The sequence below is a fragment of the Python bivittatus genome, unplaced genomic scaffold, assembly GCF_059951505.1.
Source record: "Python bivittatus isolate LINGU-HERP-01145 unplaced genomic scaffold, Pbiv_v1 ctg000330_np1212, whole genome shotgun sequence".
In the NCBI taxonomy this organism is placed as follows: Eukaryota; Metazoa; Chordata; class Lepidosauria; order Squamata; family Pythonidae; genus Python; species Python bivittatus.
In genome coordinates, this window is record NW_028277058.1 from 8520808 (window position 1) to 8535266 (window position 14459).

The following is a 14459-nucleotide window of genomic DNA, read 5'->3' on the forward strand; positions in this document are numbered from 1 at the left end:
GTGCTTTGCTTAAGCAACTTTTAACTGCAATTAAAACACAACAACAACAACAACAAAATCAAGTGTCAAGTCAATGCCTATAACTTACACAGTTACAGGTTTTTAGCCTTGATATTTTTTGTCAATATTATGTTTATTTCCAAAGGCCCCATTCTACTTTGTCTTTCTGCCTCTTAATTGGGACCAGAATTTCTGTTGCTAACATAAAGCATGGTGTCAAGTGACTGCACCACTTAGCAACAGAAATTCTGGCACTTCCCGTTGCTGTCGTTAAGTGAATCACCATGAGTCATTACACAAGGACATCACGTGGTCACCATTTGTGACCTCCTGCTGGCTTCCCCATTGACTTTGCTTGTAGGAAGCTGGCAAAGAAGGTCACAAGTGATGATCACATGACCATGGGACACTGCAACCAATGTAAATATGAGGACTGGTCATAACTACCCCTCATTCAGTACCATCATAAGTTTGAATAGTCACTGAATAAGTGGACTTTAAGAGAGGACCACCTGTATTTTTATCCAGCCATGAATCACACAAATGTTTTCTGACACAGTAGGACCATAATTAGCCTTTTGGCATTGTAAGCTGACCTGTAAAAATGCTGATATCTATAGTTATTTGCTGTGATGATTACATTTGGCGGGTCCCAGGAGGTGGGCCTTCTCTGCCATGGCACCTGCCTTGTGGAATCTTCTCCCCCTAGAAGTGAGATTAGCTCCATCCCTCTTAACATTCCACAAGTCCCTCAAGACCTGGCTATGTGATCAGTCCTGGGGCTTCCAAGAGACCAGGGAGATTTTACGATGGCTCCCTTATTAATTTTATCCCCTCCTATTTTGTCTGTTCTTACAGGTTTTTTAAAATTTGTAATTGTTTTTATGTATTCTTTTTAATTGTTGTACGCCGCCCAGAGTCACCTTGTGTGAGATGGGCGGCTATATAAATATGATAAATAAATATGATATGATAAATAAATATTATGACACAGTATTCATGGATATATGCCTCTCAGTAAATGAGGAACATTAATGGGAAAGATTAACTAGAGATGCGCAAAACATTTTGAAGTTGAAATTGCTTTGATCCTAAAACATCCCAACTGTTGTGACTTTACCAGAAATTTTCTGACACCATGGTAACCTTCAAACAGATTTTTTCCAACTGTGAAATAGTTGTCCAAACAGTCTGTTTCAGAAGACTAGATGGCTTACAAAATCCATTTAAAAAGTAAACAGTTAAAACCGACAAACACAAATAGTCCAGACTAAAACAACTGGAACAAAGAACAGTATAAATAGTACCCCTGCCCAAAAAAAAATACAACAAGGGCTTGGCCAATGAATCCCACATACATTAACCCCAGTCCTGTGAACAGAGCCGGGTGTTAAGGTCTTTTTCTGCACACCACTAATGATAGTCATTAATGTCTGCTTCATAGGTTTCAGTGGAAGTAGAATGTTGTACTAGTTACAGATGTGACCTGATCCACCATGGATCATCTTATGTTCCTATAGATAAGGCTTACTATGTCCCCATTTTTTTTTATTTCCAAGGAAGCATTGTAGCATGAATTTCCACTAGACCATGCATGACTCCAAAGAATCAGGGTGCTTTGAAACACAAAATGGTGATACTTGTACATGCAGGTAGACTCAATATTATATTGTAGTCAGCTTTTGCTCTTCTTTATTAATATAGGCTACCATAACAGAATCTTGAACAACTGACAGCATTTCCCTTTCCTTCCCTTTTTACCAAAGAGAGTCAAGGTGGGAAAATCTTAAGTTTCTTTTTCACACTTGCTTGTTTTCCTGGACTAAGCTCATGTTTAACTAATGGTCACTGCATACCTCTTCCAAGGTCATCTCTGTGGTCCCTACAATAAATGAATGCATGTAGTGATGGTCATTCACTGAAGGAACAGAAAGAAAAAAGAAGATTGGCAGGAGATAGAAAGAGAGAACAAATTATGGCCAGGAAAAAGACAGAGACTTCTGTCCAGACCAATGGCTCAAAAGATTGTACATCTTTAATGCAGGCTTTTTCGGCTATGGTTTCTTAAAAATAAAAATAATGCCTTTGCATGTAAATGCTTCCAGGTTCACAAGGGCTTACTGAAGAAAATAAGAGCACTACAAGCATTGTTGAACAAAATAGGAGCTATTTGTGGAAGTAGTGAGAGGCCATCTCTAATTGTGTCAAGCTCATGTTGGCACATGTTTATTTCACTGAAAACACCAAGGGCAAAATCAGTTGTCCACTCAAAGTATCTTTTTATCGGGCCCTTTCACATCTGAGCAAAAGGCTTTCCTATGTTAATGTTCAAAACTTGAACACTTTAAGTGTTCATGTGGGCACTAATTTGCTTTGAGTATAATATCTAGCCACTGCCAGTTTAATGATACAGAAACAGCTCCCTAGATAGCAAGCATATAGGGTGGTTGTTCTAAAGAGTTTTCTTTTGATCTGGTATCTGCAATACAAATACATTTACATTAGTCAGCTGTTAATTAAAATATTAAAATACTTTTGAAAATGAAAAATTGGTTTGAGTATGTGCATGGAGAAAAGACAGAACCTCCAGCTAAACTTAAAATATTTCTGTTATATCAACAGATGAGACAAAAAACAAGTGAAAATTTCACTATATGGTAAATGGTCAAAAGCTATGATGAAGGACCAGAGTTTTAACCTTTAGTGCAGTTTTCCCCAGCCTGGTGTATTCAAGTACAATTTTCATAATCTCCATCCAGTTGGTGGGTGCAGTTATGGAGGTGTATTTCAGAACTCCTGCAAAATGCCAGGTTGATGGAGATCATGTATGGACATGGTTTTAGAGCCTGAAGACTGCACTATGCTTTCAGCTAAAGGAGATGGAGAGGACCACAGTAGGTGGGAAGATGACACAGTGAGTGGGATTAATGGATAGGGCATGGATTAGAGTTGCAAGCAGTTGGTGAGGGTGGCTTGTGGGGAATTTGGTGGAGACTTATCTGCAACTATATACTGAAGAAGCTGGGTAGCCTTTGGTTGTGGGTTAACATTAGATGCTCTTGTCAAGAGAGGGGTCTCTAGATCTTGCTAAGGATGAGCTGTTCTTTAGGTGTGGGTGTTCATTCTATGGGAGGAATGACTAGTTGTCCTTAGTAAGAGCAGGGCTGAGGGTGGAGAGCAGGTGGATCAATTGAGTTCCTGGGGAAGGAAGGAGAACAGAAAAAGATGAGCATTCTTGTATGTATTGTATGAAGTTTGGAGAAATTGCTCTGGTTAGAGTAACTTGACCAAATTTCTGTACAACTTACATTGTGTGTGAAATAAAGTGGTATGGGGGGCCTGGGGGACAATAATGCTCTCTGCCATTGCTTCTTGCTGCCCCTAAGTGGATAGTAAGGGAGCACTCATGGGGAAGGAGAATTGGACAGCAAGATAATTTTGTTTGTAACAAGCATATGCTAGATTGCCTATCCTGGAGAAAGGTGGCTATCCATTTTATGCCAGTTTCTTCTGGCTCAGAAGCCTTGATCCTGGATCCAGGTAGCTGAATTGGTGGAGGCCTTGGGCATGAGCTGCTTCAGGTAAACACTACATCTGTTCATAAAGATACCATGTTCATCTGTGACAAGCGAGCAGACCTGGTGTATATTACCAGAACTTTGTTGGGCAAAGGCAAGGATGATGCTCTGTCTGAGATTTGGCCTCCTGGGCTTGGAGTGCTTCAGTAGCTGCAGTCTTGCAACAGGTAAAAGGGGATGGCAGTGATCCTTAAGATGCCTTGGGTGGCTCTGCTTTACAGATGATGAACTGCAACTGATGGTATGTAAAGTTGGGGATACCACTCACCTTGTTGTCCAGCAGGGTCCCTTCCTGATGTCCCAGATCTGCACATCTGTTGTTGGAGTCTCCCTGGCTATTAGTCATGGGGAACTTTAGTCTCTATCCTTTGGGAGGGGAGGTATGTTGAGAATGCTCAGGAATTTATGGTGGTCTCTCTGGCAACTGAGGGCTCTGGCCAGACCCATAGAGATATTCGTAGGTTAGATACTCACTTCAAAGCAGTTAGTGTGTGATGAAAAGACTGGGGATTTGGTAGTGCATCTTTTACTCCCAAGCCCATATAAGAATTGATTGCCACACTGATTTCTAGCTATTTTAGAAGCAGGTGGAGGCTGTCCCACCTTCTCAAAAGAGTGCAAGAAAGGTAATAAAAGTCCAACTGCTTTTTAGCTATATGAACATTTCTCATTGAAATAGAAATTATTCAGTGAACTCTGGTATTTATTTTAACCTTTTTTTTCTTAATCTTAACTTAAACTTGTACAGTGGTACCTCAGGTCACGAACGCTTCTGTTCACGACCAATTCGGGTCACAAACAGCACCGTTCGCAAAATTTTGCTTCCGTTCGCGAACGCCGGATCGGGTGACGAACAGGATCCGCGGCCATTTTCCCTGCCGTGACACGTGGTCGTGGCTTCCTGTAGGGAGGGGGACTCTCCCTCCAAGCAATAACCGCCTCCCCACCCGCCTTCCTGTCCTCCACGCCAGAAGTCGCGTTGAGCAAGGTTAGCGTTCTCTCTCTTTGTACTGTACTTTGTGTCATATTTTTGTGGTTTAAAAAAAAAAATACATATGGTTCAGAACAGATTAACCGTAATTACATTGAACCTTATGGGAAAATTTGATTCGGGTCGCAACCAATTCGGGTCGCGACCAGAGTCGTGGAACGAATTAAGTTCGTGAACCGAGGTACCACTGTACCTTGGGTTAATAGTTTCCAGTTCTAATAGCTGCTGTGGAAGTCTTTCAGTCCATTTGTGGTTCATCATCACTATTGACGTAATGTAGGATGTGGTCCTTCCTAAATACTGTCTGGATCCAGATGGATTCTGGCAGACTCTTGGAAATCTTTCCAGCAATCTAGTAGGTGGTCCCATGGAATGTCTGATCAAACCCTGGAACTCAGAAGTGATCATAGAACTTAACAAGATTGTCCCTTCCTTTGTTCACTGATCCCTGGTAGCCGGTTTTACCAAGGAGCTCCTGGACAGAATAGACTTCTGGAGCATTGATGGAGGAAGACTAGAAGCAGTTTTGACTGAACATGGGTAAGTGCCATCTTCAAGCCTACACCATGAGGATTGTGTAGCATCAATATTTCTTCACTGATATTGCATTAGTGGATTTTTTTCCATTGGTCTTGTTGAAATTGACCCTTGGAGTAAAAATGTCTCGTTCCAATCAGATTTGTGGAGTCTGTTTCCTGACTTGGCCTACTTTGAAGGGCTGCCAATTTCTCTCAGCCTCCAAACATACCATTATGGATTCTCAGGTTTGGAGTCTGCATACATAAGCCCTAAATCAGTGAGCAGGATGTTACCTGGGATTCATTTTGGCTTGCTGATTCTAAGGAAGTGAATGGGGTCTTGTATAGCATAAACTCCACCAACTTGTGAACTAGATCTGTGACCTACCTGGCTCCTTTGGGCAGCTTGAGGGAGGGGGGAGATGAACAGCTGGAGGCAGTCAATGCCTTTTCAGGAGAAAGGGTGATGCTAGCAGCTTGAAAGAGACAGTGATGTTCCCCCTCTTGAACAGACCTTTTCTGGGTATGGTAATTTTGGGCAAGTGGCACCCATTTTCCAAGAGTCCCTTTTTAGAGAAAGTTGTTGGGAAGGTGTTAGGATGGCAAGTTCAGAACACCTTATATGAAGCAGATACTCTAGATCCCTCTCAGTCAGGGTTCAGGCCTGGACATGGGAAAGAAATAGAATTGGTTGCTCTGGAAGGCAGCTAAAATGGAGTTATTCATGGAGCTTTTTAATCAGTAATTACAGATGTTTGGACTGCAGACACCAAGGTGTGTTGATAGTTTTGTTAGTTTTGAGCAGTTTTATACTTTAATTTGAAGTTGTGGGAGTCTTTTAGAGTACAGTGGTATAGAAAAGCTATAAATAAATAGGGCCAGATTGGTTTGATTTAAGAGGGTTTATATTTGTAATACCTTTCTGAAAAATCCACAGCCATATTAATTGCTCATTGCCTTTAATAATGGCATAACATGGATTATGCAGGAAGCTACAATTGACTCTTGCCGTGCGTGAGATGAAATGCTGACAAATAGATTTATTTTCAATTATATAATTGTATTTTGTTAATGCGCCTATTCTTCTTTTAAAAGTAATATGTTCTTAAGGAACCAATACTTTGTTTGTACATGTGGCAGAAATAATTTAGAATTTGAAATAAACTTAATCTTATAAATCTGTCTACACATTTATGAACTGTGAAAATAAGAATTTTAAAAAATATTAGAATAAAGAAACCAGATAGGAGAAATAGAAGTAGGCTGATCCTCTATCCTTTACCTTATATGTCTACTTGAATATTTCTGTTGCTTCCTTTCTCTTCCCCACCCCCACCCTCACCCTACTTTTTCCTGTAATTCCTGAACAAACCATGACTTTTATTTAATATGCAGAATGTCTTGGCAAAGTTTTTGCTAGGTAGGTTTGCAAAAAAGTAAGGCCACACTATTTATATTCATAATAGCTTAGGTAGAACTGATAGCTTTTCCATGGAGCCCAATCTGTTATAAGCATCATTGAACACAATAGAAGTTATATCTAACATTAGTGATATGTTTAGAGTAACTGTTTGAATTAAAATATAAATATATAAATATGTTTATGGAATATATATATATATATATATATATATATATATATATATATATATATATTCCAGATCCTTATTTTAGCATCAGTATGGGGGTTGTATAATTTGCTAGGTAAAATAATCTTTGAATTATTGCAACAAAGGATCTTAAACTATTAACCAGAATACATGCATATTATATTACATGTAAATACATGTGTATAAATCAACAATTTGCAGATATCCTATAGACTATATTCATTAAATGTAATGTGTGAAAATGTCTATTATTTGGAAGCGTATACAAATAACTATTAAACAAAACTAAATATAATTTGAGAGTAATTTTCCTTCTGCACTTCCTCAACATTGCTATTTTTCCTTGGGGATGGGGATGGATTGATGGGTGGACGGGTGGGTGGATGGGTGGGTGGGTGGACAGATACATAGATAGATATGAAAGTTTATCCTGGAGCAGGGATGAATGGATGTTTGGGGTCCATTTTTGCCTCTTTCTTTTTTTTAATATTTTGGTGGAGGAAACTTTGTTTTCAATCATGATCTCACTGTGATGTGTCTTGGAAAAGGGTCAGTAGTCCTGGTCTGTATTTAACAGTCTTATTTTCAGATTATACATAACTTGAATTAGACTGTCTGAAAATCAGGAATTTGAGTGCAATTATTGTTCCAGTATGAATAATGTTGTAGCCATTGTATGATGAAGAAGAAAACAAACCTGTAGCTTCTGCTTCCTTTGCCGAGATGACCTTGGAAAAGATGGGAATTTACTCATTGCAGGAGTTGAGCATCTGATGTGCCAGTGTAGTTTCAACTGCTAGTTGAATTGGAAAATGCTTTTGGTGCCCTCTCATTTCATGGCAGATTAAATATTTTATGTATTTGTACAATTTGCATTAAAAGGAACCCTGAAGTGTTATATGATGTCAGTCTCTTGAAATTACATAGTTGTGTGGCGTCTGGAATGTTTCCCACACCAGCGTTTCCTACTTACAGTCATCCTGGTTTGTGTGTTCCTTTTCACTACAGAGACGCTGAACTTGGCATCTCCTTCTGTAAAGCTGGAAGAGGTTATTCATTTAGCAGAGCTCTGCATTGAAGTCCTGCAGCAGAACGAAGAGCACCATTCAGAGGTGAGGATAACTGCATTAACTGCACAATGATGCTTTAATAGCCACCCTGTGCTGCCTTGGTGTGGAACAGCTCTGTCAAAAAACATTACAGGTAGAGCCTCTAATATATGTTAAAGGCAATTTACATTTGCAGAGCTCTCAGAGTTGTGAAGATTTTGAAAAATAAAGTGAAATAAAGCCCTGCTCGGATTTTTCTTTGGATAAGTTTCAGGTTTGAATCGTTAAAAAAGAAAGGAAAAAATGCTGGAAAAAATATAAGAGCAAAAAAGAGGGAGTTCTAGCCATTATCTCACAAATAATTCTCCAGTTTCTCATCTCTGGATAAAAATAAGCACCATACAGCAATATAAAATAGAAGTTCTTTCTAGCTTAAATTAGATACCTAGATTAAATAAGAGGGCCATATTTAATATGCTACTCTCTTAGTCTGGATATTTTTTTTTCTTTTTAAGAAGGGTGATAATCCTGGTATAATCCACAAAAAAGTTTTGGGGAGCCCAATCAGATGAAATCATCTGAACAAGCCTTCTAGTCACCCACAAGTCTTAGTTGTTTGGGGAAGGCTGAAGCTGGAGCCATTCCTAAATCTCAGTGGTTGAAGACATGTAATGGAGTAGGGGTTTTGCAAGAATAAAAAAGTTTATTTTATTTATCAAACTCCATTAATATTGTCGCTGACGTTTTAAAAGTTTGAAGAACTAGCCTCAGTGAGGCACAACTCTACTTGGATGGAAGTTCATATTTTAACATAAAAACTGTTATAATATTTTTTTTCCAGTAGAGACACACAAAGTAGTAAGCTAAGATGTAATGTCTATAAATATGATCATTCAAAACATCTGCTTTTATCTCACACTGTCAGTTCTAGATTTTAGCTTACATCTGTCATGTGTGAACTTGTTATGGATATTTTATTTTATCCTGAAGAAACAGCTGCTTCAATGATTTGAAATTAATTCCCAAGACGCATTCTACAATGGTATTGCCACTGTAAATAATTAATAATGCTTATATGTGAATTTCTCTTCTGAGAATATATATTTAAATTAAAATCACTGGAAATTGCAGAAATTAAATTATGATTGAAAAACTACATTTTAATTTTTAGTTTTAAAATACAATGTCCATTATATCCTTCTGCAAAATATAAATATGACTAGAACTATAATAGCTGGCATTTTATTTCTAACAGTATATTTAAATGAATCAGAGCAGAATGCTGATTTTTTAAATACGTATTGTTCCTCAGTTCAAACAATACTTGAGAGTAAGCAGATATCTTTAAACATTGTACAGTGATACAAAAAGGGAGACAAAAGATATATATCTTGCTAAGTTCAACCCATTTTTAACTTTTTCTTTCCTCCTGTTCCACAACACTTCCAAAATTATGGATTCCCCCAGGGAAAAGAGGTATGTTATTCATCCCAATCAAGAGAGACATTTTTGTCATGATTCCATGCATTGTTACACTGTTTTGAATGTATGGCATCAATTATTTTCTCTGATGGCATTCACTTTGTTCACATGTGGCATCAGTTATTTTCTCTTTATTATATTTCTCTTTTTTTAAAATATATACGGTCCAGCAGGTAGCTGGTTAAAAGTAGATATGAGAGAGGTTTGGCTTAAAGATCTTCCTCTACTATGGAGGCACTGAAGAGTCTTGAGCAAGTAAAACTGGAATAATTTTCACCTAACTCACAAAGTTATAGATTCAAGATTATAAAATATGTGTGACAAGCAGAGAGCTTCTCGGGGTCAGTGTTGAACCAGATTGGTATCCTTTGTCTCACAGAGAATGCCAGTGTTTTGCTGAAGTCTTCTAATTCACACAGCTGCTCAGCAATATGGACAAAAATATCTGAAAATTCACTGACAAGCCCTGCTGCTCTGGAACCTTAGTCCCATTGCAAGTTCTTTGAGGGCAACATAGAGAAAGAAGATAAAAGCTATTGATGAACGAACATCAATAATTGAGCCATTGCTGAATAATGCAATGTTATAATTCAACAGACATGAAACATATGTTGCTATATTGTGCAATATAAATTAGAAATAATCAAGTAATTTAACAAATAACATTTTAATCTCATACAACATATTTTTTTCTTCTTCCAGTTGAAAGATGTGTGATTAATCATTAATTGCATTCATCTTCATGTTGTCTTATATTACTGGTGACAGAACCGTGCTCTCTGTGATATTAGTCTTTCTTCATCACTTTATTCCTAGGCATTGATGGATCAAGGAATGATCAAGAGATTTCTCAGATTCATGGAAATTTCTGCTCATTTTGCTATTGAATGTGATATATTGGATTCTAGCATGCATCATCCTTTTCCATTTATTTCCATGTTAATAGTACTTTATCTGAGATTTCTAGCTAGAAGGAAATTCTGATCTCTGAGTTTCACAGGGCCATCAGTTATAATTATTAATACAACCAGTCCTTCTTTCCCATTACCTTTTGCAAGACAATAGACAATTATTGTAAAAGCTGGTCTTAATCTCAGAATTAGCAATCAACAGGATTATCCTTTTATATGCAATTATTCTCTCCTTATCAGAACATAAGAAGTACTGAAGATATCTCTTGCTGCTTTGTTTTTTCATTTATGAAGGTTTTTATGTATTTCCCTTTAGCAGAGGTACCATAGGGGTTTTTGTTTGTTTGTTTTGTTTTGTTTTGTTTTGTTTTGTTTTACAAAAGTAAGTACAAATTTTCAGATAAAATTGATCAAAAGCATTTTTTTAAAAATGCTGAAAATCTTGGAAGGATAAGGATGCCTTTAGCTGGTGCTGGAAATTTAACAGTGTTGGTTCCAGGCAGGTCTAGGTGAAACAGAAATTCTGCTAATGCAGCACATTTATTGAGAAGATCCTGCTTCACTATCAGCTTCACCATAGATGTCAGGGTAACCTGCTGGAAACCCTCTGAAAAATACCTCCAGCCACAGGCCGGCTGAAAGGCGAGCAAACGTTCATTCAGATGTGTTATTCCTAACTAAGAGAGGAATTTATTGGTAGGCATAACTACTTTTTAAGAAATTCCCAATATATATTCAAACATATACAATGTCATTCAGATCAACAGTAGATAAGCAGCTAGTAATGAACCATAAGAAATTAATTATTAAACATGTCTCTAATGTTAATTTTTTAAAAATCCAAGGATTTACATTATTATTTAAGAGAGTTTATCTGTGTTGCAGGAATAAATATCCCTGAAGCATTGGAACAACAAAAGGAAGCCTAGAAAGCTGTTTTATATTACTTTAGGCCATCAATCTATTTAGTTCTGTCATTTGTACACTGGTTTTATCCTACCTGGTGTACTCCAGATATGTTGGAAGTGTAGCTCTTAGAATTTATAATCAAAACATATTGGAGAAGATTCAAATACACTGACCAAAAGTAGTTCTTCAACTCTTCAGAGATCTTTTCACAGTCCACCTGGAAATGGTGGGGATTGAAACTGGATTTGTTATATACAAAGCATTTCTTTTTCCATTAGATTGTGGCCTTTTATGTTTAGTGGGCAATAGCTACCTAAGGGCTGATTCATGTGTTTAGGCATTTAAAAACCCAATTTAAAATTAAAAGTGCGTCCAACTGTGATGTAATTACTGATCATGTTGAAAACCCCATTGCACTATTTTCTTGAATCATAGCATTTAAATGAAGTGTTAGTCAGAGGCTGCTGATGTAACTCTGCAAATTTACGTGTAAATCACATAGCTGGAGGAAGAGCTTTACACCAGTCCTCCCTCACCAGTTTGACATATTAAGGAACACTATCATGTTTGCGATTTCAAAGAGGGTTAGTTACTCCATTTTTTTTAGAAGATGAATGTCCATTTTTCGTCTGAAATCATTTAGAAGACAGTCATCGTGTTTTTTTCTCACAGGAAGTCATATCTCTTACAGCGGCTCTCACATTTATAAGTGCATATAACATGAAACACCAGATTCCCAGATGATCAGGGAATAATAATCGGGGCTCTAGATTATCTGTCAATCAAATTGTTTAATCAAACATCCACCCTCACTGAAATATATACATGCAAATTACATTGGATGCAAAATGCAGCTTTTCCTAATGAAAAATTTCAGTTGCTTTTAAAGAATGTACGCCAGTTTCCATAATTTTATGGATCCACCATTTTTATGTCTACTTCCATCATATTTTACATTCAAACTTGAAGGAGAATGTAACTCAGACTTTTTTTTTTAATTGATGATGCAGGCCTTTGCGTGGTGGCCAGATCTGCTGGCTGAACATGGGGAGAAGTTTTGGTCTCTTTTTACTGTCGACATGGATTCTGCACTGGAAGCTCAGCCACAGGATAGCTGGGATAGCTTTCCTCTTTTCCAGTTACTCAATAACTTCCTGAGAAATGACTGTAAGTTTGGTGTTTGGTTATTAATATACCTGCGGTTACTCTTGACTTTTACATCTTATTCCCTTTTTGGTTTTCAGGATGGGTAGCTTAGAAATCTTTAGTTGTATTTATTTAATCTTGCTTTTCTCCAGGCTCATTAATGATACTATCCTAAGCACATGGTGGGAGTAAGTCCTGCTGCATTCAGTGGGACTTATTTCAGAATAAGCACACAAGGGCTTGGGCGACAAGGCATATATTAACAAATTTCAGATACAGGTTGTAATTCTTTTTATTAGCAAGTTACAGTTAGCAAGTGTGTTCTTTATAGACAGTGAAGTAGACTGGTTCTAGTAAATTTCTTGTAGTGCCATAAGTTCTGTAGAGATCCTTGCTCAGATTTTGCTTTGTACAACAGAGCACATATATTGTATTTGAACTACAACTAGAATTCTGTTTGCCCTAGACATTCAAAATTGAATGTTCCAAAGAAGAAGTCTAACAAGACTTCCTTGTCATTCCATACAAGCTTTTTGAGCTTTATTTCTCTCTCAAGCTTATTTCTTTGTAGCTTTTCAAATATATTTCTAAATGTTTACTTGGATCCAGATTCAATGCATCATACATGCAACTAAATTTCTTACTGACTGCAAGCAAGGATCTGTGCATACAGCTGACAATGACCGAGTTTAGGTGAGCATATCTCAGTTTAATCAGCTGTGTATAAGAATCTCACCTGTACGTGAATTCCCTTTTTTTTTTTTTTACAGTGAGAAGCAGAAGTTTTTTATAGTGAGAAGGGTCCATTGAACCAGGGTTTCTCAAGGTATTGAAACCTCAAAGCTATGTTTGCAGACTCTGAACAATCCAGGTTTATAACTATGGTTACAAGTTGGTTTAAAAGCTTTACGTTCTGAACCTGGGAACCATCATTTTCCAAAAGACGAAATGGGAAACTCTAGTTAAGTAGGGTTTTCAGTATTCCACTGCAAGGACAAAGGGAGGAGGGAATGGACTGCATGTGTAGCAAAATGTCCTCTGCATATCATGGCTTCTTAAATTAAAATAGGATATTCCCAATTTGGTTATTAGGAAATTTTCTTGCAGAATTTTTAATTCAGGCATAGAATCATATCCATAGAACATTGAATCTTTGTAGAAATTGCTCAGCTTGAAACAGAAAAGTGGGGGGAGGGTTGGTTTTGTGGTTTTTTGGGGGGGTAGGATATTTTTTAATATTTAATAAATGTAGCAGCTGCTGCAAGAAAGTGTCAAAATCTGCACGATAGTGGATGCAGCTTTCCAATCTAAGCTTTGGCCCGTTTGTACATGTGCCAGTCTTGCACTCACTAAAGCTTAGATCTCAATGCCACACCTGCCATTTTGCACATTTTTGACACACACACACTCAGGATACCCCTGAAAAAATACCCATGAAATTACATTAAGAGAGAGTGTATGTATATTGTGAAGGCAGAAATATTTATTCCCATTAAATATTCCAGATCCTTTGCTAACATTTCCTGTCATGTATTGGTGTTGCACCCCTCACCATTCTCCCTGGTCCTCTCCAGATAGTTCTTCAGAAAGAACATTATCTCTGAAGCCTTCAGTAACTGAATGGGGTAACTTCACCTCCTGTATCACCAGTGCCAGTTCAGAAATTGTAAACCTTTATAGTCTATATTGTTTCTGTTCTTTAACATCATAGCTGCATTGTCATCTTAAATCAATATCATGCTTTTCACTCAGGCCAACAAGTAATACTATCAAAGATATTTTTTAAAAAGGATCTACTTTATTAAAAAAAAGTAGACAATAATGTAAAGGCTTGAATTTAAACTCTTTCTCCCCTTAAGTCAGTTAAATATGGAATTACTTTAAATAATAATGAGAAAATCATTTCTAGGGGAGAATGTATTTATTAAAATGACAGAAAATGTATGTTCATAATGAAGCAGTTATGACCTGTGTTACAAAGTGCTGCTGATGGAACTTGAAATACCAGCAATTATAGGGCTAACTTTCCTGTTACTTTTTTAATGCAAGAGTAGTTGCTTCAGCTATGGAACAATCAGGGCACTTCCTGCTTCTAAGTCGCAAATTCCTTCTTCCCAAAGCTGTTCATTTTAAGCTGCATTGGAGTCCATAATTACCAGCCCTTTCGCAGAGTGAGTATGTTAAAGAGAGGAGATTCCATGCTTATGGTATTGATGTCATTGTGTCTTCTTTTAATGGCTAATAAATGATGTTGTTCAGCTATTA

The 14459-nt window shown here is 37.3% G+C and overlaps 1 protein-coding gene across 8 annotated transcripts in view; it reads left to right on the forward strand.

Annotated features, from left to right (window-relative positions):
- Positions 1-14459, forward strand: part of CADPS2 (calcium dependent secretion activator 2) — a 335958-nt gene that overhangs the window by 239623 nt on the left and 81876 nt on the right. For all 8 annotated transcript variants that reach the window (XM_088141678.1, XM_025164784.2, XM_088141679.1 and 5 more), the window contains exons 17-18: positions 7706-7809; positions 12059-12215. In XM_088141678.1, the coding sequence (XP_087997804.1) occupies positions 7706-7809; positions 12059-12215 (261 nt within the window). The remainder of the gene's footprint in view (positions 1-7705; positions 7810-12058; positions 12216-14459) is intronic.